The sequence below is a fragment of the Glossina fuscipes genome, unplaced genomic scaffold (assembly GCF_014805625.2).
Source record: "Glossina fuscipes isolate IAEA_lab_2018 unplaced genomic scaffold, Yale_Gfus_2 65039, whole genome shotgun sequence".
Classification (NCBI taxonomy): domain Eukaryota; kingdom Metazoa; phylum Arthropoda; class Insecta; order Diptera; family Glossinidae; genus Glossina; species Glossina fuscipes.
Window position 1 is genome coordinate 1 of NW_024004032.1, and position 27,956 is coordinate 27,956.

The 27,956-nt window shown below is 34.0% G+C and overlaps 1 protein-coding gene and 1 long non-coding RNA gene across 2 annotated transcripts; both read left to right on the forward strand.

Annotated features, from left to right (window-relative positions):
• Positions 1 to 4,477: 4,477 nt before the first annotated feature.
• Positions 4,478 to 23,426, forward strand: LOC119643851. The gene is made up of 3 exons (XR_005248455.1): positions 4,478 to 4,632; positions 5,338 to 5,398; positions 23,274 to 23,426. It is a non-coding gene; the product is annotated as an uncharacterized LOC119643851 (long non-coding RNA).
• A 114-nt stretch (positions 23,427 to 23,540) lies between these two features.
• On the forward strand, positions 23,541 to 25,754 carry LOC119643852. Its single transcript, XM_038043353.1, has one exon. It carries the CDS (start codon positions 23,631 to 23,633, stop codon positions 25,260 to 25,262), a length of 1,632 nt encoding a protein of 543 aa, XP_037899281.1. The 5' UTR covers positions 23,541 to 23,630; the 3' UTR covers positions 25,263 to 25,754.
• Positions 25,755 to 27,956: the final 2,202 nt, after the last annotated feature.

The following is a 27,956-nucleotide window of genomic DNA, read 5'->3' on the forward strand; positions in this document are numbered from 1 at the left end:
TTTTTTTTTTTTTTTTTTTTTTTTTTTTTTTTTTTTTTTTTTTATTAGCCTGAGTATTACAAAGATAATAGAGACCAAAGTGAATAAAGGCATATCCTCTAGTAGTGAATACTAAAATACTGTATCTGTATATTCATTGTAAGGATCGTATGTGCACCATATATATGATATCGTTGTTATAAGTGTGAATATAAACTGGCGAAAATATAAACATACACAATCTTATACAACCTGTATCTATATTTATTATGTTTATGCGTATATATATATATATATATATATATATATGTGCACTATATTTATAAACACACATATGCAGTCATCCCATATACATATACATATATGCACATGCTTGAATGCAGATCTGTATGTCATCAAACTAGTGAGTGGTGTATGGAGGAGACTATGACATAAAATACTTTCATGAGTCTCTCGTCGTATGTCGCAATATATATATATATATATATATATATATATATATGGGCTGGCTGAAAAATTTTCGACTTAAGAGAGAAGAAATTTTCTTTTTTATGTTCGTTTTTATTTTTCTTCATAGTTTAATAGGGCTTTTAATATAATAGAGATTTTGATAACTATCAACCCTTGCACAAACATATCTCCAAGTGCTACCATCGTAATGTTTAGGTCGGAAACTTTCCAAAGAACCTAGGCGTACACACATATGTAAATAAATACATATGCATATATATATGTTGTATGCTTTACAATTCATGCATAACACATGCTGTCGCATAACAATAACAGAAACAACCGCAACAGCCATCTACACACAAATATAATGACAACGGCAAAAAAAAATTGTCGGCATTTTTGTTACTTTTTCTTCATTGTTGTCTGTTATCTAAAAATAATCAAAACTTAACAATTAAAAATCACAGACGAAAACACAAAAAATTAACCAAAATATATATATATATATATATATATATGTAAGCAAGTAAAAGAGTTTTGAATAATTATTCAAATACTTACACAAGCACGCACACATTCACTTAAAATTACGTAAAATCTTTGCATATGTAATCATCTCAAAGACTTACATATATATGATGAATGAACTGTGAATCAGTCAACCAACCAGTTTACACACGCACAAACATACACTCGTATCATTAGTTAGTTAGTTAGTTATACTGATTGCGGCGGCTGTTCAACTGCAAATATGCTGAACTTATACTTATATATATATGTGAATATGTGTATGCATGTGTATATTCGCATATATTGCGTTACTGTTGTCTTATTTTTGCTATTGCTGTGTAGCGTTTATTGCCAAGTAAAACAACAATGTGCTAACGTAATAGTGATTTGGTCAAAGAGGAGAAAAACTTTCTTTTACAATTTCATAGACAACAACAACAGTAAAGGCTAAGAGCAACGCCTCTTATTAGCCATGGCATATAATTCAGAAAATCATGCCGCTTAACCATTGTAAATTTTTGAGCTAAATGTTACAAGAGAGCAGTCAGTGTTCGTTTGATTGAAGAAGAGAACTAAATAAATAGCATCAGCATCAGCGTCAGCTTCAGCATCAGGAAATAAAATGACTGAATGACAGATACATTTGTAAACAAGTGTCAGAGATAATGATAGAAAAGTCTTTTAATGACGATATACTGCGACAGACATGTCCAAACTATTAAGCTTTGCAGATTTAAAAGTTAATTATGTGGTTTAAAATGCACGCTGAGTAGACAACCTTATCAACAGCTTAACCCTTACGTACCCATAATATAGATGCAATGAACAATAAGGTTAACGTGACTTATACGTAATACGATTGTACGTACTCCTTATATTTTATTAGGTGCTTACAAAAATTTTGGACCAAACACGTTCAGAAGCTTATCGTGATGCTGCTCCATCGTACCCCTATCGTTGGCTTTTGTTTCACAGGTTTAAAAATGGCCTGTAGGACCAAAAAAGTTCGAAGAGAATGAATCACAAGCCTTATTGAACGAAGACAATACGAGCCAAAACTCTCACCGAGCGTTCGGACAGCTTAGCAGTTGATGAACCAACTGTTTCTAAATGCTTGCATGCAATGGGAAAGATGCAAAATTAGAGAAAATAGCTACCGTACGAATCGAATCGCTACCGCGATTTCATTGCTTTCCGAGCAAAAAAAGGAAATCTTCTACAACTTATAGCGGAATATTCATGGCCGTAACGTTTTGCTGTGCATATGGTGGAATTAACAAAGTGAAACGTGTTATGAGCTCCTAATACCGATTACAACTATTACTGCAGATATCTATTGACGCCACTTGAACAAATTGAACAATGTGTTGTTGCATAAAAGATCAGCAATAGTGGCTGAAATGGCTGTCACACGTGTGGACTGAAAATGCTATTTAAGCCACTTGTTGTAATTGATGTCAAGGATAGCCTGTTGCCGCTCGAACGGGAAATTTTGCCACGCCCAGTTCACTCATCAGACATAATGCCCCCTGATTGCCACTTGTTCAGATCCATGCAGCATGGTGTGGCTGGCACGCGGTTCCACAAATTTAAAGAAGTGCGAGAATGGGTCGATGGTTGGTTTGCTGCCAAACCAATATCGTTCTTCCGACGCGGTACCGACACTCTGCCGGAAATGTGGGAAAAGCTGTAGTAAACGATGGAAAAATATTTTGGTTAACATACGCGTACTAATTTTTCTTAATAAATGCCATTTTCAATTAAAAAACTAATCAAAATTCATATAATCACCTAATATATATATGTATATTGTTAAGGTGATATAAATGATTTGAACCCGAAACTTTTCATGTTTCATAACAGTCTAGAGGTCTTAAAAGGCATCCGTTCGTCTTTTCGACCGGAACTCAAAGCGAATTTCTGTTATCAATTATGTGAGATTAACTAGACTAGACTAACAAGAATCACTCAATATTTCGTAAATTTAATAAATAAAATGCAATAACCTTTGCATTCATATTTGCTGTTTCCATGAAAATATTATTCGAAATTATTTACATTAAATAGTTCCACTCCTCGAATCTATTTTGTTCACTTTAAAATACATTGCATTGCTTCCAGTCCACGCAGCTGCAATGGGAATTGACCCGATACTCCATATAGTCGGAAAGAAGTATGATAATCAGTTTGACTAATCAAGTCTCTTTAGCACATTGAATGAATTTAAAACGCTCTCGTCGGTTACATTACAATTTCGGAACCGGCCAAAAAGCTGTGGCGCAGTAGTTGTTAAAATGAAGCTCTATCTAAATCCGTCCGTACGGTCACTTGCTTGGGGCAAGCAAAAAAAAAAAAAACGGTTAAACCTCTTGGAATAACTTTCAAAAATTTTTGTGACGGTGTAACAACGTCAGATTCTTAAGTTTTTCCACGTTTTTGTTATTCGAGCCAACTAAAAACTATGCAGGATTGGGCAGGCAAACAAGCTCTCGAAGTTTTCCAGTTATTTCATTTTTCCAATTATATTTATGAAGAAGTTTTCAAGGAGCCCAATTGTCTTTGAACATTAAATATAATGCTAGATGTAAAATCAATTCATACGTAATGTCCGTTGAAAGAAATGCAATAAACGTTGTTAGCTAAAAGATATTTAATATCCAAGAGGTAATGCCCAATTTAAAGCGCTAAAGCGAACACAGTTTGTTTGACTTTGTGCTGTACATGTATTTTAGACGGTTTTTGAATGATATGAGCGGATGTCAATCTCAGATATATGCCTCGAACATACAATTGTTTGTTCACAAAGTATTTTAGTTCTATTTAATTTTTTATCTTATCTCTCTCTCTCTTTCTTTCTATATATTGAGAATCTTTGCAAACTATGAGTAGTCTCGCGCCTTTCACATTTTGCCGGCAAAAAGCTAAATAATTTTTCTTCTTTTTTATGAATAGAACATTATTTATATAAGAGTAATAAACTGTAGATGCTTATTATTAGTATTATATGAACACAATTATAACAAAGAGAGAGAAAGAGTAAACGATAGAGAATGAGAAAGAGCACACAGACTGGAGTTATCAAAGCACTAAGTGTTCATTTCACAATACTCTCCTTGTGCAGCTAGCTTTACACAATGCTTATGAAAAGCAGCGAAAAAATGTAGTGCAGATGTGTCTGACAAAGAAAGGCGAAAAAAAAAAAACAGAAGAAAATGATAGTGTAGTGGTCGTGACGTAACGTTAAAACTTATGCACTTTAAAAACTCATAGAAATACAACATTCAGTGTGTGTGCTCTTTACACAACTGTGTAACAACAACTCTTTCGAAACATAGCGCTATGTTTAGTGATATAATAAACAAGCAACCATTTACTGCTCATGGATAATAATTCTCTGCATATATAAAGTTGAATACATTATATGAGAAAGAGATGAGAGAAAATGAATAAGAGAAATATGATGGCAACGTAGGTTTATGTATGCTTCACTTAACTAAGAGCCACGTACGGATGTGATTTGTTTTGTGGTATCATTCACTCAACAGCAACGGCGCTGATATGCAGTAGAAAAGTTTTTTGTATAAACTAAAGTAAACGCGAAACGCGCTTAACATTTAAGAAGTGTTGAACATAAAGTAAATTTTATAAGCGCTGCAGACCCAACTTAATATAAAAACATCGGTCGGCTTGGTAAATTATGTTAACGAGTATGCGTGTGTGTGTCTCTGTGTGTGTGTATGAGTGTCTGTGTGTACATATACTATATATTTATATATATATTTATGTGTATATATATATACATATATATGTGTATGCACGTGTGTGCGTGAGCTCATATAATTATTTACAAAAACAAAGAACAAGAAAAGTTTTTGTTTCATGTTTTTTTTTTAATAAGAATCGAAGAAAAAATATTTTAATAAAGTTAAAAATAATATAGATAAATAAAATATTTCGTTGACCATCCGTGTGTGTTAAGAATCAATTAAGAAAAAAGTTTTTTGTTATGTTTTGGCTGGTGTTCTACGCAAAAGCCTTCAAACAGCTCAAAGCAGTTACGTAAAAAAGTATCTTACAAAACAAGTTACGCCCTAAACTAAAAAATAAAAAAAAATAAAAAATTTTTTTTTTTAATAAATAGGAGGAAAAATAATAAAATCAAAAAATTAAAGAGTATCGCCTGTCATTTAGAACGGACAACACATCTGGATTACTAACGTGTTACGTGTACACCTGTCCATGCGTTGCCTACGTGTGAGTGTGTGTGCGCGTATCTATGTGCTTGGCTACATATTTATCTGATATATATATTTATATATATATGTATAAATATATATATATATATATATATATATATGTATAAATATATATATATATATGTAAATATATGTACAGATATTATTCTCAGAAAGTTCATCAAGTGTAAATTTTCCAACGTCGAAGAACAGAAGAAAAGGTAAAAATTTCATTCAGAAAAATTATGCAAGTGCTTTCGGGGTGGTGAGGAAATATTCTGTTGGGTGGACTGTGTGTGTTTGTGTGTGTCTTGTTATTATAAAAAATAAAACAGCAGAAAAACAGTTATAAAATCATTTTGCTTGCGCTTACAAAAGCAACGACCACGTCCGTAGCGACAGACATCATTGTGTGGGGCACCTCTGCTCGCAAATGAGCAACAAAGAGAATGTAAACGCAAAGACTAGCATAGCACAGCTAACATTATGAAAGCAGTCTGTATGTGTTACGACATCACAACCTCAATTCCTTCAATTTACTAATAATAACAGCGAGCGTAACACTGGCGTTGCTATTAGCTCTCGCCTGTACCCAGTTACACGACAACCATCAACAAATAGAAAAACAAGAGAATCTCTTTCCTTTTCAATTCAATTTATTTCTTCGTTTTTTTTTTTTTTTTATTCGTTTCATTGCATTGCATTTTCAATGAAAGAGAAAAGTTCAGGGAAACTTGCACACTCTTAGTCGTTATGAAATCATTTCTCTATGTACGTAAAGAGATGTGAGACATTATTGAGAATACGGTGACTCAAACTTAGTAAAAAGAAAAAAAAAAAAAATTTATTTATTTTCTTCTACATTTTCATTCAAGATTTAGCAAAAAATTGTTACGTTTCTAGCAATTATGATGATACCGATAAAGTCTCCTGGTATTACGGGTGTCTTTATGCACATGAACCGTTAATGTTGCTGTTGTTTTTCTTACCATCAAATATAAACACAACTTACGTGTTGCTATATTTATAAACACATTACGCGATATTAAGTCTCATCTCATCTACAAACCAACAAACACAATGTTTTTTTCCTCTATAAGTTGTTGTTGTTTAGTTTTTCATTTATTTATTTTTTATTATTATTTTCATTCCGATTTTATTTTTTTTATTTTTCTTGGGGCATTTCGGAGAGTTTTAATGAATTCTTATCTTTAGGCGGTATAAGCGTTTACATTTTTATTCGGATTATTTTCGTTTATGGGTTTGAGATGTGTCAGTGCTGCGTAACTCTTTCCAATTTTTCGGTCGAAACATTTAGATAAGAAACCGTTTAAGCTGACAACAATGCTCCCAGCATTCGCGATTTATCGTTTATAAAAAACGCCAAATTTGATTATGTTCTCTTGCTTTTGGCATTTATGGGAGCCACATTATAAGAAGGCGAAAAAGGTTTGCCTCATTTATCTCCAGATGTTATGAAATAACATTTCATGACTGTATACACAATAATATTGCGACAATTCATCAATAACTTTTCGTTAGTGATAATATAATCAACGAAGAGCTGAAACCTTTCTTAAACTTCTTAAAGCAAACCTTAAAGCAAAGTAATCGGCCTTTTTCACGCTTTCCTGTACAACCACGCAGCAACTGTGATTAGAGGTATTGATCGATTGAGTCTGTCGAAGTTCAGTTCTTTCGTATGATAACTAATTAAGATTATATATTATATTATATACTATTGGACATTATCTTACTACTATGTTAACATAACCGCAATTAGCCAAGATCATGGGAGGGTTATTCACAGTTAGTTAGCAAACTTAAAAATACTCTAATTCCCAGAATGTGAAAAAAGAGTAGAAGAAGAAGACAGTTTCTCTTTATTAAGTTGGCAATTTTGCATTAAGCACAATATAGGGCGATCAATTATATTGTGATTATTTATTTAGACCAAATAGGCAACATCTTCCAATGGGAATTCAAAGATGCGAGAACTTTTTAAAGCGCGAGACTCTAAGAATTGAATGATTACGATATGGTATTTAATCTTCTTGACGAAAATAACGGTGGTGTAGGCCCTTCATAAATCGTATTTCGAAGAGTACTAAGAATAGATAATCCTTATGACCAAGTTTTCTTCCTTTATTCTCTAACCATAATCTTTCCTCTTTCAAAAAAAAAAGGAGAAGAGAAAAGCCGAAAAGAAAGCGCAGCCCTTTTAGTTTTATCATAAATTTATTAATAATTAAAATGGATCCCAGTTTTAAGAAAAAAAAAAAAACTGGCACTTCTCTCTCTCTCTCTCTCTCTCTCTCTCTCTCTCTCTATCTATCTATCTATCTGTCTGTCTATCTTTCTACATTTTTCTATCTCTCCAGCTCATTACTTAATAGCAAGGTATGCTTGTCAGCTCATGCTCTGCATAAAATTGCTCATCGCCTTAAAGCCAGCAATCTTTTTACAATTTTAGTTGAACTATGTAGGATACTTCAGCCTTCGCACTCTTACGTTTATAGGCATCTGAGTTGTCTATATCGTTGAGAGCGATTTGATTGCAGTTATGATTTCAATACTTAATCCAATATAATAATACCGATGAGTTTTTCATTTTTTTCTTTTTCTCTTTCCTTCACTTTTATTTATTTATTTATTTATTTTTTTTTTACGTTGCTTTTGCTTTAATTAATATTTCAATGAATTTTTCAACATTTGCTGGCTAATCTTGATTGGTGTGATTTGCAACGTTAACCTTTGACTGGCAAACATTATTAGTACAATGTCTTCTTAGTGAAATGATTAGAATAGCTTTAATTATTTTATTGACATCAAATCGATAATGAAAATCGAAAACGGCAGCTAAGGAGCAACCAAAAATGCCCCTTCTTAATGGCCATAAACAGTTTTTTTCTTTTCTTAAGAAGATCTCTGTATCTTAACAAGTAAGATAATTATATTCAGACGCGACCGAATCTTTTAGATCTATCGCCTCTATCCATTGTATACGGTGACGATGTCCGTTAACACATTGATCTTGTCTTTCTTTCTATTCTCCAAATGCTTTTATTTGATATCCAATTGATGATACAGCTAAGAAAAAACGAATCATCCAGATGATGGACTCCACCATTTTTATATGGAAATTAACACATTTTTGGGCAGATACTACATCATCATGCGAGTAATGCATATTGTAATAATAAGCAGAAAATCTATCAAGCAAGTGAAAAAAATAGGAACTTGGTCACTTATAATCTTGAATAGCTGTGGGAGAATTTTTTTTAAAAATTTTTTGCAAGTGCTAGTGTAGGTCAATTCAAACAATACAAATGCAAATTTTTCTGGTTGTACCTGGTTAGGTTTATATGTATCGAGCAAGAAACAAAATTCTTTTTATCTTTGAAAACAGAGTTGGCTCCCGATTATGTGGTCGCGTGGCCGTGTCCCTCGACTGATTTATTTCTTTTTCAATATCAAATTGCGTGAAAGATCTTCTAAACTTTCTATCGGATTTTAAGTCGGAAGCTTCATTTTTGCGACCAAGAAAAGTTTTATCCCATAAATAACATAGACAGACAAACAAACAGACAGACAGACGGGCAGCGAGACATCCTTAAAATGGTGTAGAATTTGATGCTAATAAACAATATATATACTTTGTGGGGGGAGGCTGTGAAGGGTGGTGGAAATGTTTTGACAAAACGAATATATCACATGTCCTTCGGCGATGCGCATAAAAATGGATGGGAGCAGCGAGCTTCGGCTGTGTTTCTCAGGCTTTCCAACATCTAGATTTCAAACAATTGATAAATAAAACTAAAATTACTCAGAAGCTCACGCTGATTACTTTTACTGTCTAGTGTTGTAACCGCCATGATAAAATTAATATATCGTCATCCTTCATTGATATGGTTATATAATGGAATGTCAAAGCTATACAAAATAGAAAATAAACGCGAAATATAATTCGAGTGCTATTTTTTGTGCACAAGCACACACCCACACACAAACATATATAAGATGATTATTATTATGATTATTATTATTATTGATTTACTTATCATATGCAAAGCGGTAATCCTCAATGAACTATCGTCAATTATTAAGTCGGGAGAACTCTCTGACCTCTCGCTGCCTTCAGGTGTATTGAGAAAATGTTCAGCTCTTCTTAGCTCGATCATTCCGGCCGCACAGTCGCCTTCAATGAAATTTTACAAAGCCAATGATCATAGCATCACTGGAGATTAGTTTATGGAAATTCATTACTTCTTCTATAAGGGCTTCGATTTTCCCTCACTTATCGTTGAATCGTGGACATTCCGTTTCTTTGCTTGCACTATCCCGGAAGAATATCGTATACATATTATAGATTTTGATTATAGTGTAAACTCTTCAATTTATTTTGTTCTTTAAAATTAAGAATGCATATCGGAAGAAAGAGAAGAAAAGCAATTAACTAAACATTGTTGTTCTCTAATAAGCGTAATGTTCTAAATAAGATGTCGGCATCTGACTAAGGCAAAGGCATTTAAATAGCTTACTAACCGTTCACAATCAAGAACTGTCTGTCGCACATCTATACACATTTGAAAGAATATTTATTGCATCGCCTGGGATATGAATAAATGGATATTTACATTTGATTTTCTCTTTACTTGAATGGTGCTCAAGATTTCATCACGGAAAATAAATTACGAAATTATTAAAACTAATTTTGATCTTTTTATTTTTTTGTTTCGCTATAAAATTCACGCACACTGGGCGTACGTGTTTTTTAATAAAAATCAAACAAAATTATGAAGAACATTTTATCTAAGTTATGGGGCGGAGCAAAATTAGTAAAGAAACATTCCATTGCATGGTAATCACGCCGTAGCCATCGTACCCGATATACACCGGGAGATACGCTGGTTCGTATCGTCGTCAGACAATAAACGTAGCAGAACTTGTTGTTTTATTACTAACGTCCTAGGCGTTCACTTATTAGGTGTTTTAAGGTGTGTTGGTTTTCAGATCCCCTTAGTCATTCCTTGATCTTGAACTCTTTTTTGTTTCGATATTCTCAAAAAATAATTGTCAAGAAGTCTACGATATTGTGCATTAAAAAGATAGAAGAGTAAGTGATATGCTGACCCGAGCTCCTTCGAATCGTGGCAAGCTCGGAAACGATGCATCCTATGAACATGCAACAAAGCGAAATGAAGGGTAACGATGCTATTCGATTCGGCTTTTCTATCCATTACATGCCGTATCCTCTTAGAATTAGCAAAACTAGCAGCGTTTCCAGCGGCCTGACAAGCACCTAACCTATATTCAATCTCTAACATTCCTAAACGATCTTTTGATGAGACGTAAATAGCTACATATAAGAAAATGAGTTTTCATATTTTCAAACTTGCGGTATGATGTCACTGGACATGATTATGGAAGCAGCATTAATAGTACAAAAACGGTACCACAATTGCTAAAAAAAGACAATATTTCATAGTATTTGGTACAATGACTTTATCAATCGAATATTCGTAGAATTATAATAGTAATTTTAAATGTTCGCCCGAAATGATAGTTGACCAAACCTCACTAGGCTAAACTAGCTCCTGTCAGCTCCTTCTATTTTCCGCATATACCTCGTTATAGCTTTGTCTCTTTAAAGGCAAACCTCTTCTGCTTACGCTTGCACAAGTAATAGTGTTCTCCTACGTTCGCTATTGTTTAACAACCTAGCCAATTAATAAGACATTGGACTCTGACAGCGACACAGCTGTTAGTTAAGCATCTAGATTGCAGCGCTGGGCTGCAATTCATTACCATGTCCAGCAAATACGCGAAATAAAACTAAATCATCCCCACGTGTCCTAGAGAGAGAGAGAGACAGATCCTCCCTGTATACGGTACGTACACAACTGGGAGCACTTTCTTGGAACAACTTAATTGCGCGAGTAGTTAAGCATCGCGACTATCAGATCGGTGTTCGCAGGTTCAAATCTTTGGTCATAGCTATCCGGCTGATTAGGCATACATCGATTAGGCTGCGATTCCTTTATATCGCAATACAACTGGACATGCAGTGCACTAAAGAAAAAGAAAAGGTTGAAATGTTTGAAATTTTAAATGAAGGCGTAGAGTATGCAAAATTCGCCTTAGAATAGCATAACTTGTAGCTTACAAACCTGTTTGTATATTAAACTTAAGTAAAAATTTGTTATACAATAAATGATTGCTCAACAGTTGTAGTCGTTTTCATTGTTGTTATGATTATTATTGTTGTTGTTGTTGTTATTGTTAATTTTCATTTAGTAGTACGTTAGCAATTCTAAAGATGTGATTATCGTTAAGTTAACGAGTAGATGCTCACATACGGACCGCATACACGTATGGAGACGTAACATGAGTTACGACAATCTATAAAGGTTAAGTAAACGATATCAATTGGCAGTGAATGCATAGTTAATTGATTTTTGTGTTTGTTGTTGATGTTGTTTTTTTTTTTTTTTTTTTTAAAAAGTTTTATAATAAATTTCATAATCGTGGGAAATTTTACACATTTTCATAATGTTTAATTTAAATGAATGTTTTTTCTTGTTTTTAAAAATGTATACATTTATATATATAAATATAAATATGAATAGTTTTGCTAAACTAATTGATTTTAGTATCGTAGTAGATTACTTTTTTCTTTTGCTCTTGTATTGTTTTTCTTTTCATTTGATTTCATAACAGTTCCGCACAAACACACAAACATTACGTATCACATTTTAATAACACAGCAACAACAAGAAAACAAATAATACCCACCAGCAGCACACACACCCCAAACCAACTGAAAACATACGGAATAAAACAAAATTTACAATAATTCTCAGTTTATTTCTCAACTTGACACGACGAGCAACGAATTTTTATTAATATATATATATATATATATATATATATATGCATATATATACATCTATATATACATATGTACATATAAAATTTTTGTCGGAGAAGCAAAGCATAGTATTGTGAAAAAAATTGCCGGAAAATAACTTAACCATCATATTCGTGACAGACTTTGATTTCAGTTTTATGTCTCATTATAGCATGCCTTCGCAAATATAACCGATAGACCTTTAGAACTCCCTCCTCAAAGAGCTACACTCGGATATAAACCAATAAGATTAAAAACAAAAAGAACAAGAAAGAAAGAGAAAACAATAAATAAATTTAAATCATTTTGTTTTCAAAAGTCACTGGTACTGTACAATCTTTACTTAGCTTATTCATAAAGTGGGAAAAATTGCGTTTTCGCCAGACAGATTAAAAAGAGTTCGAAGAAACTCCAATAGGATACTAGGCTCTTATACTTTTTATGGATTCTTATATTTTGCTATGTATCTTATATGAAACTTATTATATATATAAAAGGGTAAGAGGGCATGAAAAGCGAAACATAACGCATGCATAGGATGAGTTTATCGTTTATCGCTAATCAGCTAATGTATCTTCTATTCCTATCCTATCGCAAAGATTGATGATCTCATATGTAATGTATATTATCTTCTATTGGTTAATTTCCATGTTTAGTCCTCAACGACTTCTTCTTATAAATTCCTTCTCGCAAGACTTCAAATATTAAAAATCATCTGAGATTTATCTGAGGTAATCGCTCTTAACAAGAGATGACCGAATATCAAGAAAGCAACGGTAGCTGTTCTTTCACATCACTGTTGATATATGTATGCGATTAGTGTATAATTTTTTTTTTTTTTTTTTTTTAACTATTTAATTTCATTATAATGCAAGAATGTATATGTGTTTTTTGTGCTCAGATACATACGCCAGCACACTAGAGTTGAGTAATGCTCTTAAGTGAAAAGAAAATTTTTATGCTAAAACGGAGAGTTTTAATAAATAAATGCCCATTTTATTTATGCACATACACATACACACACACACACACACGCGCGCACACACACACACACACACATGGATATATATGTGCATGTTGGGCTCAAGTGAACTATCAAATTGTGAATATTAAGTAAATCATATGCACGTACGTGTGTCCGATTTGTGATAAATGATTTTTCTTGCATACACTTGTTTTTTTTAAATGCGGCGGCAGTTGTCGTTACCGCTGCATTTACATTTACTGCGGCCGTTCAATGTAAAATTAAAAATAAATTATTGAAATTAAAAACAAATTTATAAAAAACAAAAAAAAAAAGACTTACACACGCAACAAGCGCGCACCACAACGTATGCGTCCATGTATTTATGTATCTCTATATGTATACGGTTATACACATATATGCATATATAAATGTATATATGTATATTTATGTGTGTGTGTATTTTTTCGCATGTATATATTATTTGATTGAGGTCTAACTTGCATAACATGTTTTGTACGTGCCTACATGCAATGAATAGATAGATAACCTTGTTGTTCTATATAGCAGGGGTGGGCAAACGTCTTTATCACAATAAAGCTTATATTTACCCTATGCCAAATGATAAAATTTATATAATAAATGTCAACATTTCAATGCCTTTTCATTATTTGACATTTTAGGCTTTCCTTACAAACTTTATTGTAGATATGGTCGAAAAAGCTGCACTCATTTAAAGTATCTTTCATTAAGCTATAGTTTGCTATATTTATATGTTTAAATCATAGTCTCGCCATGTTAATATATCATCAAGATATCCTTGGAATATCCTCAAAATAATTCAATTATCTCTCAGTTCCTTAGACCCCATTACCTTTCAGTTATATAATGGAAAATTATTTTTTCCACGAAGTAATTCATGCATAAACTCAACTTGGGATTTGTATTAAAAATTAAAATTGCCGCGATAATAAAACTGAAATTACGCATAAAAGATTCTTGAACCGCAGCTTGGTCACCGTTGCCATATAGAGTTGATCGTGCGTTCTGTTGTTCGCCGATGTACGTTTTGTTCATTTCTTTGTTATTAAAGTTTAATGAAATAAAGTGCTGCTGAGCTGTTGCATTCAACCGCAGATGCCCGCAATTCTCTTAAATGTATACATATTAAGGAAATACATAAAAAAAATTCCAAAGTACTATTACAGACTGATTATTATATGATATGTTTTGGTGACGCATAGCCTTATTCATGAGTGCAAATCTAATTTCTGCTAAAAATATTATATATTGTAAATTTTGCTAAATTTAAATCGTGCCAATAGGTTTAATAGGTTTAACTTTAAGGCAGTATTATGTCGTTCTTTGTTTTTATATCCATAATTATCATAATTATCTTGAGCATGTATTTAATTAACATGAAATCGCATGCATTTATACTCCTTTCTTATGTACAATGATATTTCGCTTATTGCGGTTACGGTCTCAAAATTTTATTTCAAATGTTAAATTTAACGTAAATATATTGCCTCCCTGAACGGGTTATTAAACAGAATGAATTAAATTGAAGTATTGTCTCAATAACGATTACCCAAACACTAAACTTTATATTGTAATCGCATATATACGGTATAATCCTTCTAATGTGTCCCTATCTATGGAACACTCTTGGAACATATTTTGTAAACATAAATACCCAATTTCCGATAATGTGCATTATATAGGCCTGTGAATAAATATATTAGTTTGGGGAAAAAGAAATCCATTATTTTTATATAAACTGCAGGACTTTATTTAACATGCTTCGAATTGTCCGAATTGGGTCAAATATGCACCGTTTTGTTGTATGATTTGTTGCCATTTTAAAGGTAACTTCAAAATGCCTCTCCCATAGAAGTCCTGGTCTCTATTTGCAAAAAAACTCTAGTAGTCGATTTTCACAATCCTCCCTAGATTCCAATTTTTTATCATTAAAGAAATTTTGCAATGCAAGAAAAAGATGATAATCGCTTGGTGCCAAGTCCGGACTGTATGGCGGATGAATTAAAACTTCCCAACCAAGCTCCCGAAGTTTCTGGCGAGTCACTGTAGATGTGTGTGGCCTAGCGTTGTCCTGGTGGAACACGACACCTCTCCTGTTGGCCAATTCTGGCCGTTTCTGGTCAATCGCTATCTTCAAACGGTCCAGTTGTTGACAGTTGACAGTTTGGCCATATGGAAGCAACTCGTAATAAATAATCCCCTTCCATTCCCACCAAATGCATAGCAAAACCTTCCTGGCCGTTTGAGGTGCTTCACCGCTCTTTGACCACGATCGTTTTCGCACAGGGTTATCGTATGTGATCCATTTCTCATCTCCAGTCATTTTTTTTTTTTGTAAATTGGTGTGGCACCCAAACATCGAGCTTCTTTTTGAAGCCAACTTTGTGTAAATGGTTTAAAACTGTTTTATGGTCGATTTTTGGCTCCTGGGCGATGTTACGACTGCTAACATGCCGGTCAACTTCGATCATTTCTCCGATTTTATCGACATTTTCGACGACCGGCCTACCTGTGCGAGGTGCATCTTTAACATCAAAAATTCCTGAACGGAATCTACGAAACCAAAATTGCACATAATTGGCTGTTACAGTATCGGAACCATAAACACCATTCACAATTTGAGCCGCCTGGCTTGCATTTTCGCCTTTGTTAAAGAAAAACTGTAAAATGTACCGAATTTTCTCTTTGTTCACTTCCATTTCTAAAACGCTGTAACTCACAACTGAATGCACCAAACAAAAAATGGCAAAAAAAATTTTTTTACTGCGAAATGTACAGTATGTAAATGTACAGTATCGGAAACTGTTTGATCGATACTTTACGAGAAATCTATCCGTGCAGCCATCTACCGAAAAAATAATGGATTTCTTTTTCCCCAAACTAACATATATATATATATATATATATAAATGTATGTGTATGGGCGAGTAAGTGGGTATCTGGATTTGTGTAACCTCTTTAGTCACACGACAAGTTTATTTAAACAGATAGATGGATAGATGGACAGTTCAAAGAAATCATAAACATTGCATACCGCTTAGAACGGGAAAGTCATGTCTATCCGGTCGCCCATCAAATTGCTGAAATCAAAATTACGACTTCAGGTCTTTACCCAGCAAATTCGAATTCGAAACGATTCTCACTTTTCTTCACTTTTTCCTTTAGCCAAATTAAGTCAATCGATCAGTATTTGGTTTTCAATCTTACTTTCTTTTCATGTACTTATTACGTATATACGAGGTGCACGTATGCATATTTCGGGCATGCTACGTTAACGTATGAACTCATTTTTGTCTATGAACAGTTTAGCCATAAATGCTTACATTTACTGAGCAGGTTATGCCTGGCGGCTATCGTTTCGATCAAATTTTTCTGATCGACATTTCGGACGAAATTTGCCTGTATGCCGAATACTATTTCTTTAATTTTATCAATTATAAATTGAGTCATGCACGCGCCATTGTTTCGCATCCACTTCTACCTTAAGTTATCCAATAAAATGCTTATAAGTTTGATTCGTGGCTTTTAAAGACTTGCTGTAGAATTTGCGTTTTTACTCGTACCACCTACAGTTCTTGCTTTTTATACATTTAAAGATATTCCATGTTCTTAAAGAAAATCTAAGTGATAAAAAGAAAATCTAAAGTGATTTAAGCTTTTTAAGCAGCAAAACTGATGAATCATGTTTTATACATACGATTTTTTCATATTTTCCTATGATTGTATACGATTATGAAAAGGTTTATAGTTAATTACAACAATCGTGGGCACTACATTCGAGTGACAACAAACCCTTAAAAACCCAGCACTGTGTAGGATCCCCTGGGTAATCATTTGAGACGATTCACGCGAATTGTATTCGCATATCCATTATGAATATCGAGCAAATAAGAAAGTTATGTGCGCGTGCGATCGAGTCTATTATACTCATCAGAATTATCCTTTATAGAAAGGATTGCAAAAAAAAAAAAAATATATAAATTTGCATATTCTGTAATATCGGGTAGGCGTGGCTAATTTTTTCTTTCTTAGTAGAATAAATTTGTGGCAATTTTTATCGTATATCTGTTGTGATTTATGAGCAACGAGCGAAAGACGCGAAAAACAAAGGTGCTATCGGTTTTGGCCGCATAAGTCTGCGGGCGTTGTTCGAGTGTTCTCTGACCTGTTTGAGCCATTTTCAAACGCTTTTGCAAATTTGTAGGCGAAATCTACCTTTTTGGCGCACGCGAGCATATGTACAATGGATACTTCACAGTTTGGCAGATGGGCAAATGTACAAAAGTATGCGGTCAGATGCGTTCTGAATTGGGAACTGGCCCAAAATCTTCATATTTTAGGTGGTTTTTGAAGCTTGCTTATTTTGACAAAATCAATATACGCCTCAACCTTCGATGATGGATATGATAATGCCTTGCGGCATTAAGCAACCTATTAAACACAATGAACATATAACCGTGAACTTGGAGTAATGAAATCAATAAAATTTCAGTTTTCTTTTGTACAACTGGTGCTGTTTTGCACAATGCAACGAGTGGACAACCAACCGCCGGGTCATGTGATTAAAATAACCAATAATTTAGAAGCTATCTATACAAAAAAATATGAGCTCGGTATTTGAGCTAGTTAACCACACACTTGTCCGTTGACTGATTGAGGCATCCGGCGCCGTGCTTCGTAGAACGCCTTTCACATTATTCCGTTAATTTGAACATTGAAAGTAAATGACAGTCAAACGTAATAGCTGGCTTCTTAGGTAAGGCGCGCTATGAGTTGAAACCTTTCGAAGACGGTCGTGCGACAGCATGTTTAATGCCAAAATTCCGGGCGAAACTGAAACACAAACAAAGTAATAAATCCACTATTACTTGTCGCCCCATTTTGAACGACTCAGCTTATGGAAAAAATTTTTCGTAACAATTCATTACACGAAATTTTGCTTGAGCAATAAAACTGAAAGTTAACCTTTCATCGAACTAAGATTTCTATTGCAGAAATATGATGAGCAAAGGCAATACATACAAACACACCGAGTGACAGATTATGTTTAAATTACGCGCGTACAAAAAAAAAAGGAAGAAGAAGAACAACAACAACAATTTCTATATCTTTCATGCACCTACATCGAGTGTACGTGTTATAGGAATGTACGCCAGAGGACGCGGCGAACAGTGCAACAAACCGCATACTCGGATGCAGTGGTCTATAAAAGTAACATTTTCGAATAAATAAACTTAATTTAAAGAAAACTTGTGAATAATTTTCAAAAGAATTTTTATGAAATTGTAATTTTTATTTCCTATTTGAAATGAAAAAACCTAATAATGATAAAAAAATTCTTAGTAAATAAAAAAACTTACACGTTTTGTGAAAAATCAAAAAAAAAAAAAAAAAAAAAACAGAAATAAATAAATAAATAAATAAAATTTTTGTTTACATAACAAAAGTTTGAAAAATAGCGAAAAAGCAAAAACACATTAGCACAACACAGCACAAGATAGATGCCACACACTTGAGTACATCGCTTCTATTGCTGCTGCGGGAGCAGCAGCTCTAAATGCCGGCACAATTATTAGTATTGTTGTTGTTGTGTTGTTGTTGTTGTTGTTGTTTTTTTTTTTTTTTTATCTTAAAACTAAAAACGTGCAAAAGTTGTATGAAAACATAAAAACACAAAGTAAAAAATGGGAAAACAAAATAAAATCATTTAGCATTAGTTTTGATTTGCTTGTCTCTCAGCGAACAGTGTTCAGTTTGCTCTCTTGTTCGCCTATAAACCAATACTTTATCGAGTGGCAGTAATTTGATGGCAAACGCTAAGAAACATTTCTGAAAGGAGTAAAGGTGATGATGGGACGGGCGGGCGAGACAGTGAGAAAGACAGATTGATTACTAAAGAGTAATCTTGGTAAGGTGAAGTGTGAGATCTTCTTCGATTCAAACAAAACAAACAAGTTGGACTTGGTATGATTAATTTTATGTCGTTTAAGTTTTTTTATTTTTTTGTTTTAACTTTGCTATACAAACACGAAACAAACAAGAACGAAGAATAAATAAGAACAAGGCACACAACAAATTCTTAGTCTCTCTTTCTCGTCCTCTCTCTATTTCTGTCTCTCTCTATCTCGGCCGCTTTACCACCGTAGGCATAGTGCTTAGTAGGTTGTATTATTCGTTTCTCATTTCTTGTTTGATATCAAAAAGCCAACACCAGCTATTCCAACAACAAAAGCGTACTTACAAATAAAATATACGGTTGATATTTTTCTGATGTGTGCCTACGTGATTCAGTGTTAATTTTCATATTATGCAATAATAATAATAATAATAATAATAATAATAATAATAAGAATGTGTGCGTGTGTTTTGTATGCGACCACTTGTGTATGTTCCAGTAGAGTGTTTTGTTAATAAAATGGAACAATAATAATAATGATTTCTTTTTTTTTATATTGTTTTTGTTTTCCTTTCAGTTCGCCTTGTACTGTTTTGTTATTGTCGTCGGTTTTAAATAACAGTATTTGGGTTTACTGCGTACTTTTGTACCTGGAACTGTTGTTATGAAATCAATTTATTAGAATTGTTGTGTTTTTACGTAACACGGACACAAGCACAAGTACACAGAAACACACACACACACACACACACACACATACGCACGCAAACAACACAAAGTAGTCGCCTTTTATTGTGATTCTCTTATATACAACTAACTACATATATATACTTGTTGGCATGTGTATGCACATATTGTTATATTCCATTTAAAATGTAAAATATTTTTTTTTTGCTTATCAATGCAAAAAATATTTAATTGATTATCAAAAGATTTATTACAAAATAAGAAGCGATGAAAATATTTGAGAAAACTACCTCATCTACCTGTCAATAATTTTATGAAAGAAAGACATTCATTGATCACTAAGGATGAGGCAAATGGAATTCCAAGTATATATAAGGATATTATCTAATGGACTAATCTAATCAACAACTCAGACGGAACAAAACCATTAACTCGGCTAATCATGTGTTAATCGAATATAAATTTGCTGTCTTACGTGCTTTAATGATCGAGATCATTAAAAAATCCTACTTACATTACATCCGTTAATAATTCAATATCTCTTTGGAACTTTAGCGAAAATTGTAATTTATTTTACAGCTACGTATGCATGTTATTTATATCTTATCTACAATTTCTTGCTCCCAACGACAAATGACTTTATCAACTTTATCAACGTATTTTGGTGAAGAGCTGCTCCTTTAACTTACAGGAGGTAGATAATCAAACTCAAAGTCATATTTTATGACCTCTTCTAATCTTATAATGTTTCATTTCCAATCAATGTCTCTTATGGTTTGGTACGTGTTAAAGTTTGTGGATACAATGCGCACTTCAACGCTTAGCTTCCTATCTTTGTTCTTAAAATGTTTATATTAGATTAGTGCGAATATATGAAACAACCAGAAGAACTTGATGTTAGTCTGCCTTTTATTATATCGATCGATTTCGAATCACATTCCAATTCCGATTTAAGCGTATTTGTCCGTCTGCCGGCAAAGTGTTCTTATATTCAACCTATAGGCCGCAATTTTTGAGATATTTTAATGAAACTTGGTATACTGACGTGTTTTTTTGACTCAAGGACGAACACTATTCAAAATGTTTTTTTTTTTTTTTTTCGTTTAGCAAATTTCCACATGAATAACTGAATGAAGCGAACTGGTGTAGGGCATTTAACAGCGGGCCTTGTCTCATTGCATTGTTTTTGCCTGTCTTAATGTGGTTCAATTCCTATAAAATAATAAGAATTTTTGAGAATTGAGTTTTTGTTACAAAAACACATAAATAGTTTACAATATTCAATCGAAATGACCGACGTGCTGCACAATGTCATTACAGCGCATGCAATTTTAGTTTTCTCTTAATTTACCTCAAGAATAAAACTCTGGATAATTGTTAGAATTTCAATTTTTCCATTTGTGCCATAAATGGACTAACTTATCTAACTTGTCCAGAACAATAGAAAAAAATAATCAAAAATCAAATCATTTCGTTCTTTCTAGTGCGGCAACATACGTAGACACTTTAGAGTGTGTTTTTCTCGAAACTCAAGCGACATAACTCCAACAATTTCCTTTCTTTTCACGCGCCATTCATTCAATCATTTCCAATGCACAACAGACAATCAGGACAAGCGCTTGATTGTGCTGTAGTGATGGATGTGCCCAAACGTAGTGGTACTCGCACTACGTACTACGATTGAGTAAGAAAATTGTTGTTTGGATATCTTGCAGTTTTTCTGATAAACTGTACTACTACGGTACGAAATGTTGAATCATGGGACAGATAAGACATATTTGAATCCTCTGGACTTATCTTACTTCCTTGCCCTATATATGATGAAAATGTCCATATACGAAATTGACTACTTTGGATCTGGTTGATTTTGTGCAGGCTTTTGATTTCTGTGAACTGATGAACTGATTTCCTCCAGCATTGACAATGCAATGCAAAGACGCAAAAAAACACAAAAGAGAAAAAGCAATATTTGCAAAATAAGTATATCTCTTAACCCCTGTACTTCGTATAATAGGCCGTAAGAATTAGTCAGCCATAAATGTGTTTTAAGATCCTACTAAAAGTTCGGGCCAGTTTTGGGATCTATTTCTGCTGTAGGTCTCAACTTATCGAACTTGCAGTACAGCTTTCCTTCCCATCAAGACCAAGTTGGAGAGGAATTATACTCATTTTCATTTCAACCCTCCTGCGACCAAGTCAAAGTATTCTTACTTATACGGGGGGCGCTTAAGTAAATTTATTCTTATGTTTGCTGTCGCTTTACTTAAGCTTCCAGCCGTTTTACAATTTCGAAAATCTCACCAAAAGTTAGGGGACGTTATTAGACTCGTTCAGCTATTAATTTAGTTGTACATAGTGTTTGTTTGATTTTTGATGAGTAAAAAAGACTCTTAAAAGTATAATGTTCCTTGCTTACGCCCCAAAGAAATTTAGATAAAGTATTTTTGCAATGCGTACGAATCAAATAGAAGGGTTAGAAAGTGTGTTAACCCATTCGTAGGCATTCTTATAAATAAATGGTTTTCAATGATTTTGACCCAATAACCAAGATAATGAACTGATTGTACTTTAAATGTATATTGAATTTTGTGAAATAATTGTAAGCCTATTACGACACAAGAAATAACCGTTTTGAGAAGGTAACTGAATCAGACTAATGAAAACACGAAATCCCTAAGACGTACATCATCTCGAGTACGAATATTGACTTGATAAGATTTGTTATCATGATGAAAATATTTTGGGTCTAGCCTGCCTCTGTAGCATTAAGCTATGATTACAATTCACGCAATATGAACGACATTACTCAGAAATTAAGGGTTTGATGAAAATTTTACAATTCATAAGTATTTTGCCATAAGGAGAAATCTAATCTAATGGACTAATCTTTATCGATGTATTATTATCTATGTTAAAGTCAGTTTTACTCTTTCTTCGCCAAAAAGGTTAAAAATTTTAGTTTCAAATATCAGCAAAGTTTAGAAAATAAGCGATTAGTTCGATTATTTGGAATGGGGAATTAATTAGGCGCCTTACGAAACTTATTTCTTGTTATTACGAAATCTTTGAATCCTGCTTCTGACGACGAAAAAGTTGACATACTCTGCGGACGTATTCAATACAATACATTATATAAGATTAAGATTTCAATATGCCCGCAAGAGAAGAGAAAATAGAAACATTAGATAATAATAGCATGTGCTTAAGAGAGTGAGTGTTCAGCCAATTAAAATTAAAAAAAAGAACAAAAATTTGCAAAAAAAAATTCGTTCTTCATGCTCTTATACGAACAGCTAGATAGAAAACCTTAACAAAGAGAGATATGCAGAAGAGAAATGAGAGATTTGTGATATGTTTTGTGCAGTATGTCGAAATGGCATGCAAAAAAAAAAAAAATAAATAAAGAGTCTATGGCTGTTTTAGTGCAGCATGTTACAAAGCAAAAGTTTGCTGTGTCAGTGTGGAAACACTCACCAAAGATTTCAGTAAGAAGTGTTTTATTATTGAGTTTTAACATTACGTAAAAGTTTCTATTCAATCAGGCAATGCTTTCTAACATTTCCTTTTTTCTTTTTTTTTTTTCTCTATTTCTCACAGAAAATCACTCATCACTAAATAGCCAGAAAGAAAGTTGAAGCCAACGTTGGATGTTGTCAAAGCTTGCAATTGTAAGATTCATTGAAAAGAAAAAGCAGCGAAAAAATTGCAAATTCTAAAGTGAGAACAGATAAATAAATAGAAAATATTTTTATTATTAACAAAAGCAAAACAAAGCAAAACAAAGCAAAAAAAAAAAGGAAAAAAATGTTGCAAAAGAATTGAATTTGTTTTTTGTTTTTTTTTTTTTTAAATGCCTTGAAAATGTTTTAAAAAATATATTCCAAAAATTTTCGTTAAATTAGAAATTATTAGCAAAGAAAAGAAATTTTTTTCTTGTGCACTGAAAGTAGAATAATGTCAAAGAGTGCCACCGAGCAATTTCAAATTAAAAAGAAACGAAAACACCACAAACAACTGCTGAATTGTAAACTTAGTTGTAAACGTAGTGAAACAACTGCTCCCCACTTTGCTCCCTTAGCCAATACGTTAATCAAAGAGAATTTGAAAAGATTACCACAAGAAAACCTACGCTTTAATCTAAAGCCAGCGAGTTGCACTTTGCCTGTCGTTAATCAAATCAGAAATATCAAAAATTGTTTACGCGATCAGACACAAGTGTTGCTTTGCAAATCAAGGGACAGCATCATGCCACTGTCGCAGGGATTTTATGTTAAAGGTGCCATAGCCAGTAAACGTGGGCTGAAATCGATGCGATTAAATAGCCCGAACACAGCAACAACTATGGCCGCTATATCATCGATGCCAACGGTTGCTAAGAAGGCTCGCAGAGCAAGCGAGAATATGGGTGACCGTTGTGGGCAGAGCGCCGCATCGCAATTGACAAATCAATTCTTGCAAGGACAAACCACAAATAATTTACAGCTTTCTTACCTGTTGGGCGAATCCTTGGCGCGTCATGGTCGTTTGCAAGAGGCATTTAATTTGTATGCGTTAATTGCGAGCGAACAGCCGGAGGGTTTTATACCCTTGGAAAAATTGCATGTATTGGCTACAGCACTTATCGAGTATGTGCGTGCATTGTGTTTAAATTCCAGAAAAGCTGAGCACTCCGAAATTGAATTAATGGATCCTATAACAGCGACCGTTACGCTTACAAAGACAACAAATGATCATAAGTTAGGCAATAACGGTTCAAAAAGCAATAAGTCTTTAAATCCTGGTCTGCTAACGCAAGGATGGCAGATTATTGCCAGCAATCTAACGACCCACATGCCTGCATTTGGCGGTACTGAAGAGGAAGATACCGCTTATAATTTGCATTCCCCGTTAAGAGATCTCTCACGCGTTTCCAGTCCCTTTCTCAGTGAGGAATATGATCCGCTATTGTGCCCTTTGTGTCGAGACATTTTACGCTCACCCGTCACCACCAATTGTGGTCATACATTTTGTCGTCAATGCTGTGAAACTATTACCATGTGTAACATATGCCACATTAAATTTTCCAAATATCAGCGAGATGATTGCGGAAATGAAACAACGATATTGAAACATTGCACTACCGCTACAGCTATGACAACGGCCAGCACCATGACCACTAGTACCAATAATAATGGCGGTCATGTATCTTATGTTTATGCTCCTGGCTTTTTGGGTGCCACATCTTTAACAAATCCTTCATTTCCAGTTGCCGGTAGTCCAGCCAACACCACTCAATCACGCCTACGCTTAAGTGCGCCTGCATCGCCTACAACGGTTACCACCACGACAGTAGCCTCAACAACAGATACGCCTACCACAACAATGGCTTCAACGGCCAGAGCAAATGGTATGGTCAGTACCGCAACCACTTCTAATGAAAGCATGAAATTTATGCCTGATGTGCTTGTACGACGTTTAGTAGAGAAATGGTGGGGTTCAGATTTGCAGGCTAAAAAAATTAACGAAACCGCAGCCAGTTACATGCATTTGAATTTATTGGACGATGCTTTGAAATTTTGCAACGCCAGTCTCGAGAAATGTAAGTAAATCTAAAGTCATTTTTTATTAAAAAAAAAAAAAAATTTAAATGCCCGGCAATGTTAAGGATATTAAACCCGTTCTATAAGCACATCGAATTTTGCTAAATTTGAGTTTGATTTAATCGCAGCTTACTAAACCCAAATTAAACGTTAAGCGAGTTAAGCAACAAAACGTTTTTAATCCTCTACGCAAAGAATATCAAGTATCTCTGGTCTCGTCTATCCCCACGTATCTCCTGTTTAAAACACGAACTCAATTTCTCCTCCACTGCTACCGAGGTCTTCTCAGTTTTTCTGCTTTTGTTTTATGTCACAGCTTATCGTTTAAGTATTAATCGATGCGCATAATTTGCGCAACACTCTTTTCTCTCTCATAATTTATACTAAATCACGGCATCTTCCAGCTTAATTTGCAATTTCTTTTAATTGTTTCGATAAATAAACTGTTAAAGGCCTTGTGGAAAATTCGACTTGGTCGTGCATTCATCAATTGAATCAAGAAAAAAAATGTATAGCAATTTTTTTTCATCAAAAACAGTTAAATCAAGCACCTTTTGAGATCAAGTTTACACTACCAAACGAGTCCTGTAGCGAACGAACTCAAGTGATTAAAAGTGTCTCTGGCCTGCCATTGGCAGACTATGGACGATGACCTTGCTATTGATTGGTGACAGTCGAGAATCCCTCTCCATCTGGCGCCAATGCAGGCTTTATGGCCCCTTGTGCAGCGTCGCTTATTTTTGGCCACGATTTTTAGCGCACGGTGTTGCCTACTATCACGATTTCGTTGCGTTATTCTGTGCATTTAATTTTTGATATCATAAAAATATTGAGCTTCTTCTTATCTTACTTCAAAATGTATTTTCTGGTCAAAGATTAGCTTGAAATGTGACAGCCTTCCTCAGTTCTTTGAAGAATTTCACGAACAAAAACCAACCAACATTTTTCACACATGCCGTGGTACGGCTTCATGCGGTAAGTGTCGTCACAGTTACGTAGCTCTAAAGTCATCCGTTAAGGAAAGCGCTGGGAAATTCTTCGTTGGATTACTGATTTAAGACCAGCGGATGAAGCGGTTATATGCGAAAATGTTGCTAATGATTATGCGCAGTCCTTAGATACCTTCCGTCTCTCAAAGCATTTTCTAGCTATTTTTATGCAAAAATTTTCGTCGCCGAGCAAATAGAAAATCTTGTCAAATTGAAGACCGTTGTCGAACGATAATGACATGTCAGCAACGTGAAACTCAAGCCTTACGCATCGCAATGTTAATTTTATTAAGATGGCCTCAGTGACTTTGTTACGAAGCGAACTTGCCGTACTTGCTCAATTTGGCAATCTGCACAAGGAATACAAGATGTTGGGGAAGTGCGTGGCTTTCATGAATTGCTTCTCAAAATGTGATGGGCTTAGAGAGACAGCAAGGGAATCTATTAACCTTCTAGCATAGCGAGCATAGCGAGAGGGATCGTTTTGATAATTCACAGTTTCATAGGGTTTAAGAGCAAATTTCCGCTTATCGGGAAAAAAACTATGGCTTTTGTGTACATCGACTATGTTTTTAAGTCACAAGCAAATCTTCAATCACAACTGCAGAAATATTTATGAATGAATTTATGTTTTTTTTTTTTTGGATGACGTTCGACGTTTACGATAAGCAGGCCTATTGAAACGCTCAAATTCATTAAAATGCCAAATTATTCTCGTAAAAGAACAACACTAACAGCTACATATATAGTTTAAATGATGGCTATAAAATAATTCGCTTAGGCTTGTACATGCCTAACTTCTCTGATGCTAATATGAAAACTTAACTATGTCGAGAAGATAGAAAAATCTCAAGTTACTTCTTTTTTTTTTCTTCTCACTTCAACGTCTAATTGAATGTCTTGATTGATGAGGAAGCCTTTTGCCACTGATCAAATTTCTGTAATGACTTTGCTCTGCTATAGTAATTAATGGCATATGTTTCATAAGATGACCATATGCTTGTCTTTCCCTCTTCCCTCTATCAACTTTTTCTATAAAATTTATTGCATTTTTTTTTTATTTTTTTAATGAAGTTACAAGTTCCGTTACCCATTTGTAAGTACATACCCTGCATTTTTATCATACCATATAAGATGTTTGAATATGCTGACGTCATGACGATGACATCAAATAATAGGAAACACTGTGTACTTAATAATGTGTTGTTTCATGTTGTTAATGCAACAAGTTTGGGGAAAAAAGCGTACGCTAACTGAAAAGAAAAAAGAAAAAAAAACCAAATTTTTTATTTATGAAAATGTGTATGAACAGTTTTATTACTATGTAACATAGGAGGGCATGACATTCTCTGGCCTTGCTTGTGTGTACCGACATGTAAACAAACCAAGAGACAGAGAGTAAGAGACATAAAGGAATGTGTAAGCATATGTAAGCAACAATGGCTGTAGTATTCGGTTACGTCCCCAGGCTTTTTGGGGCTAACATGAAAGAATTTTAAATATGATGCGACAATAGTGTCACGTAGCAAGACGAAGTGACAGAGAGGAAAAGTATCGGGGGCTGAGCAATAACTTGAAAATACTGCATAACGTAAACACACCACAGTGAGCCTATATATGTTTATACTAAACAAAAAAAATCTTACCAGTTGCCGTTTAGCTAGAGCACACAACAACACAACCACAAACATATATCAATATATGCATACATA